This window comes from Arachis duranensis, chromosome 5, assembly GCF_000817695.3.
Source record: "Arachis duranensis cultivar V14167 chromosome 5, aradu.V14167.gnm2.J7QH, whole genome shotgun sequence".
Taxonomy (NCBI): domain Eukaryota; kingdom Viridiplantae; phylum Streptophyta; class Magnoliopsida; order Fabales; family Fabaceae; genus Arachis; species Arachis duranensis.
In genome coordinates this window covers 51,933,897-51,940,282 of record NC_029776.3, presented here as the reverse complement: position 1 = coordinate 51,940,282, position 6,386 = coordinate 51,933,897, and the positions used below count along the sequence as shown (strand labels likewise).

At 36.9% G+C, this 6,386-nt stretch overlaps 1 protein-coding gene across 1 annotated transcript; it reads right to left on the bottom strand.

The window, feature by feature from the left end:
• Positions 1–5,642: 5,642 nt before the first annotated feature.
• Positions 5,643–6,008, bottom strand: LOC107489422 (uncharacterized). Its single transcript, XM_016110174.1, has one exon. It carries the CDS (start codon positions 6,006–6,008, stop codon positions 5,643–5,645), a length of 366 nt encoding a protein of 121 aa, XP_015965660.1.
• Between the last annotated feature and the right edge of the window lie 378 nt (positions 6,009–6,386).

Genomic DNA, 6,386 nt, shown 5'->3' with positions numbered 1-6,386 from the left:
AGCTCGACCCAGGGTATGAACACATTGTTAGCCAACTTTGAGCCTACGATTAACCCACTTTGTTCTTTAATTTAGCACATTACAAGCCTTAAAGCAAAAAACAATAAATGTCCCTTATTTAGATCTTTGATTACCTTAGGCTAGTGAGTGTGTGTATTATTTAAGTGTGGGGAAACTTAGGACATTGGTTGAGAAAAAGGGTATGTTTGGTATTTTTTTAAATTTTGGGAATTGGGTACATATTCATGTATTGAATGTAAAACCATATGCATTGATACTTTTGTATATACTTTATTGCAAAAAGGAAAAAATATATATATACAAAATAAAAAAATAAAAATAAAATATATGTAAAAAAATAGAAAAACAAAAAAAAAGAAAAAGAAAAACAATAAAAAGTGGACAAAATACCCCAAAGTAAAGTTGAATAATAATCAATGCATATGTGTGATGATAAAAAAGAAAATACATGAGTGTGTGAAAAAGTGAAGAATGGGTAGTTAGGTTAGCTTTGAAATTTTATAGGTTGTCATAGGTTAGGTGGGAAGTTTAAGTTAGTCAAAGATTCAAATTTCTAGTCCATTTGACCATATACAATCTTACGTTGACCCTAGCCCCATTACAACCTTATGAAAAGTCCTCATGATATTTGTATGCATGCATGAAATAATTGTTGATTGTTAGATGAAAAACAAATCTTATAAAGCATGATTAGGGGAGAATTGAGTGAATCAACCCTATACACTTGAGTGACTAGAGCGGATACACATCCGGTGAGGGTTCGATGCTTAATTCCTTGTTTTCGGCTTTCATATCCCTACATGTTCATATGTGTTCTTGGAGATTGATTTAGTTTTAACCAAGTAGGTAGTAGCATTTAGTTGCATTCATGTAGATAGATTGCATTGAATAAATATTCATAACCATTTTCTTGTCTTTCTTGGTTTAGCATGAGGACATGCTATTGTTTAAGTGTCGGGAGGTTGATAAACCCCATTTTTAGGGTTCATTTTGTGTTGAATTTAGAGGATTTTATCAACTTTTCCCACATTTATTCACTAAAATAGCATGGTTTTGTAAATTCTCCTTTATTTGTGCTTAAGTGTGAAAACATGTTTTTTAGGTCTTAAAATAGCTAAATTTAATTCACCTTGATTCCATTTGATGCCTTGATATATTTGTTAAGTGATTTCAGGTTTAGAAGGCAAGGATTGGATTGAGGGAATAAAGAAAAATCACGTAAAAATAGAGAACTCGTGAAGAAATGAAGGAACTGCTAAACTGTCAATCCTGACCTCTTCGTACTAAATCAATCATAACTTGAGCTACATAAGTCCAAAAGAGGCAATTTTAGTTGAGTTGGATAGCTAATATCCGAGACTTCAAAATGATATAAAATTTTCCATAGTTGCCTGGCGTTTAGGTGATGCACACGCAGTGCCTATGCGTGCGCATCACAGGATCAGCGTGAGCCATTTTTAGCAACTCGTGGCCAGGGATTTCTAGCTCATTTTGGGCCCAATCCAACTTATTTCTGATGCTATTGAACCCAAAGATTGAAGGGGGATGAAGCAAGTAGTGTTAGTTTTAGTTTTTACCATGCTTTATGTAGAATTCTAAAGAGAGACTCTCTCCTCTCTCTATATTTTAGGGTTCTCATCTCCATTTCTTCTTAGATCTAGATTTCAATCTTCCTTCAATTTAGTTTTCCTTTACACTTTTATTGTTCTATCACTTTACTATTTTACTTCTTTTGTTAATTCCTCTATTTTGTCAATTTTAGTTTATGAACTCTTTTGTTGATTTGCATTTCCTTTTAATACAATTCATGATTTCCATGTCTTTTTATATTTGCTTTAGTTTCCTATTGTTGATCTCTTGCCTTTGTAGTTATAGCTTCCTTTAATTCTTGAAATTTATGATGTCTACTTTTATTGCTCTCTATGTGTTTGATGAAATGTCTCTTTTAGTTCTAAAGTCTTTTGTTGATTGATAATTGGAAGTTGCTAGTTGACTTGAATGCCACTAAAGCTAGTCTTTCACTATGATTTGACTAGGACTTGTGGACAAGAGCCAATTCCATCCACTTGACTTTCCTTCATAGTTAGAGGTTAACTAAGTGAAAGCAATAGACAATTCTTCTCACAATTGATGAGGATAATGAGGATAGGACTTCTAGTTCTCATTCCTTGCCAAGAGCTTTCTTAGTTATTAGTTTATTTCTTTCGCTATTTACATTTCTTGTCCCTTATTACAAAAACCCCAAAACATTCCTTCATAGCCAATAATAAAGCACTTCATTGTAATTCCTAGGGAGAACGACCCGAGATTAATACTCTCGGTTATTTTATTGGGGTTGAACTAGTGATAACCATATTAAATTTGATGTGAGGATTCATTGTTGGTTTATAACTATACTTGCAACGTAACCATTTTTGTGAAATTCTTTACCGACAAAAATTCTTGCATCAAACACCCCTAAGAATGTACTTGCTTAGGTCTCTCTTCTTGACACATCTTCACCACAAGCATCTACTAGGATCTTGGCTCTTTGAGCTATTTGTTTCCTTTCTTTTTGTCCTAGTAGTTGATGCTCAGAGCCTTGGGTCTTTTGCTTACTACTTCTTGGTTCTATGGATATTCAAGGGTTATCCTTAGCTTCTACTTATTATATCCTCTAAGCCTAATTGTTCATTATGACTTATTTTCTTCCAAATTCATTCAAGGTTCTATACTTGGTTCCTCATCTCTTAGTCTTGAATTTCTCTCTTGGTCTTAGTCTCTTTACTCTTGTTTTTGCACAACTCGCCATTGATTTTCATGAAAACAAACTACTTTTATTGATTGTGCTGAAACTTAAACAACATTTTCTTTCTCAAACATAAAGGACTCATAAAGAAATTTTAAAGACATAAGAAAACTAAACAATAACTAGATAACAATGCAAACTATTAAGCAGAAAATTCAGAATTAAAATTTCGCAACCATGGGACTCAACAACCTTTGATTTCTTGGAGCAGCTTCAAGGCATAGGCCCTTTTCCTTTATCTTTTTTCTTGGAGGGGGAGTCATTACCATCCTTCTTTCTCTTGGATGATCCTTCCTATGCTTTGGTGTTCTTGGGTTTCCAAAAGCCTAGCCTCCTCATGTAATTCCTTTCACTTTCTATGTGTTTGTCCACAATTTCCTCCTGTCTTGCACTGAGTTCTTTCAAATTTTGCATGAATGTTGGATAATTAGGGTTCATACTGGCTACTGCATTACACAAGTGGTTCAGTTTTGCTTTTGCGTAGCAGTCATATTGCCTTCTTGCTATGGTTCTAGCCTCATAAAGGGCTCTAAATTCAGCAAGGTTCCCTTGTTGGATTTGTTGTTGCTCCATGATTGTGTTGAGGCTGCCTTGCATCTCCCCTCAGTTGAATTGCCCTTGTTGCTCCTTCATGTACTCCATGCTACCTTGGAGTTATTGCATGCTCTCCTGCACTTGGTCCCATTGCTTTTGTTGTTCCCTCAGCTGGCTTACATCTTCTCTCAAATGGTTGATATTTCCTTGCATTTGATGAATGTCTCCTTGCATTTGCTCCCAATTGAAACCTTAAAAAAATTGTTGCACTGGTGGTGGAAGTGATAGATATGGTGGTTGAACAAAGGCCTCTTCATGTTGTGGTGACCCTTGTGGCTTTTGAACATGAGCTCTGTGCTCCCTTGCTCTTTGCAGTGGGTTGACAGCCACTAATTTAGTCATCTTCTTGGCAGTTATAGGCTTTTCTTGATCCACCAAAACTTTATCAATTATTTTCTCCACCCCAACCTCATCACATAGCCTCTGAATAATGCTAGGGAATGCAAGTCTGGTGCTATCCTTGGGGATTTTCATCATCCTATTAATATTGTGGGCAATCATCTCCCCAATGTTGATATTCTCCCCTTTCATGATGCTATATATGAGCACAGCTCTCTCCAAAGTGACCTCCGAGGTGTTGGAGGTGGGGTTGAAGTATCTTCTCACAAAATTCAATCACCCTCTAATTTGGGGGCTCAAGTCTCTTCTCCTTAGTTGATTGGGCCTCCAATCCTTGTCATGGATCCATTGCACATTGAGAACGCATATTTCATTTAAGATCTCTTCAAATCCAGGATCATGTTGCTTCACCCTCTCTTCATAGCTCCGAGTGGAGTTTGTGTGCTTCACCATTAGCATTGTATCTATGTTGGAGGGACTATAGTCAATAGTCTTCCCCCTCACATAGCTTAGGTAGTCATTGGGTTGCCCAGACTGTGGCATAGCATTGGCATAAAATTCCCTAAATAAGCTCTCTACCACCTTCTTTGGTGGGTTGCACAAGAGCAGCCATCCTCTGTTGTTGATCTTTCTGTTAATCTCTATGTGTTCATTCCTTCCAAGTTAGAAGCCCACCTCCGGAATGATTTGCCTCTCACTCACCCACCCATAGAATTGGTTTTGGTTGAATGATGAGAGAAACTTGTACTCGTTGAAGCTTGATGATCCAGAGCCAGTTTCCTTGGTCTTTCTTTTCTTTGATGAGGAGGCTCTTGGTGGTGCCATTAAGGTAAGAAAAGAGGGTTTGAAAGGTTAATGGAAGGATAAAGAAAGAGGCAAAGAAAGATAGCAAAGCAAAGTTTTACTCCAACACCAAACTTAGGACTTGATTGTCCTAATCAAGAGATCAAGAATGAGAAGAGAAGGCTGGGAAGAAAGCAAGAAGTGCAGAAGGTGTTTCGGTTGTGAGGGTTGAGGTTGTAGTGTTAAAAGAAATATGGAAAGGTGAGTGGGATTTATAGGGGTGCGAAGAGGAATCTGGAAGGTGGGAAGAATGAATAGAATTGAATGTTTTCCCACTTGGGAGTGGTGCCTAGCGTGGGAAGAGGCGCCAACCCCTATCCCTTTAGCTTCTTTCAGGTGTTTGAGTTCCAAAGTGTAACTACACTTTGACTCCCTTAAATTCAAGGCATATGGTAAATTGGTTTTATGATTAGACTTTATTATGTACATTATGATTGGAATAAATTTAATTTTTCCACATCTTTTCACTTCTAATTCATACGTACACAATAAAGTAGCCATTTATGCACCCACCAATTTACTAATTGCTTTCATATTTGAATCAATTTAGGCTTTCTGTGTGAATTTCCTATGGTGGTGGCCACACCAAACTTAATTTTTGGGCTTACTTCCAGGATTAATTCAATTGTTTTGATATAAGCTCAAATTAAGTGGGTTAGTGGCCACACCAAACCTAGCTCTTTGGCTACTTTCTCAGTCCAATTAATCAACCTCTCTCAGTGTACATGCAACATTGTACTTCTAGCATGCTAAAAAGTTAAAGTATTATCAACTAATTAACTATCAACTAGAACTGAAAATTAAACTACCTAAGTGAACAAACATAAACTACTTCTAGAAAGAATAAAATAGAAAGGATCTGAATGTTGGGGTGCCTCCCAACTAGCGCTTCTTTAACGTCACTAGCTTGACAATTCTTCCTCCTTATCTGAGGTTGTAGCTCACTTTCTGCTCATCCAATGAGTCCCCCAAGTAGTGCTTAAGCCTGTGGCCATTGGCAGTGAAAGTCCTCTGTGTTTTGTCCTCCATAAGCTCTACATGACCATATGGAGAGACCTTAAGGATTGTGAAGGGTCCAGACCATCTTGACTTTAGCTTCCCCTGGGAAGAACTTGAGCCTTGAGTTGTATAGCAGTGCTTTATGACCTTCTACAAACTCTCTTCTTGTTAGCTTTTGATCATGCCATTTTTTTGCTTTCTCCTTGTAGATTTTAATATTTTCATAGGCGTGAGTTCTTAATTCTTCTAGCTCATTGAGTTGTAGTTGTCTTCCTTCCCCAGCAGCATGATTGTCAAGGTTTAACATCTTTAGAGCCCAAAATGCTCTATGTTCAAGCTCCACTGGTAGATGACAAGCCTTTCCAAACACCAATTGGTATGGAGACATGCCAATCGGTGTCTTGAAGGCTGTCTGTAAGCCCATAATGTATCATTTAGCTTCTTGGACTAATCTTTTTTTGAGTTTCCAACAGTCTCCTCAAGGATTTTCTTGAGCTCTCTATTTGAAATTTCAGCTTGACCATTGGTTTGTGGATGATATAGTGTTGCTACCTTGTGCTTGACACCATATTTTAGGAGGAGTGTCTCAAGTTGCTTGTTGCAAAAGTGATTTCCCTCATAACTTACAAGAGCTCTGGGAACCCCAAATCAGCTGAATATGTTTGATGAGCGGATAATTTATACACTTTTTGGCATTGTTTTTAGCTACATTTTAGTAGAATCTAGCTACTTTTTTTAGTATATTTTTGTTAGTTTTTAAGCAAAATTTACATTTCTAGACTTTACTATGAGTTTGTGTGTT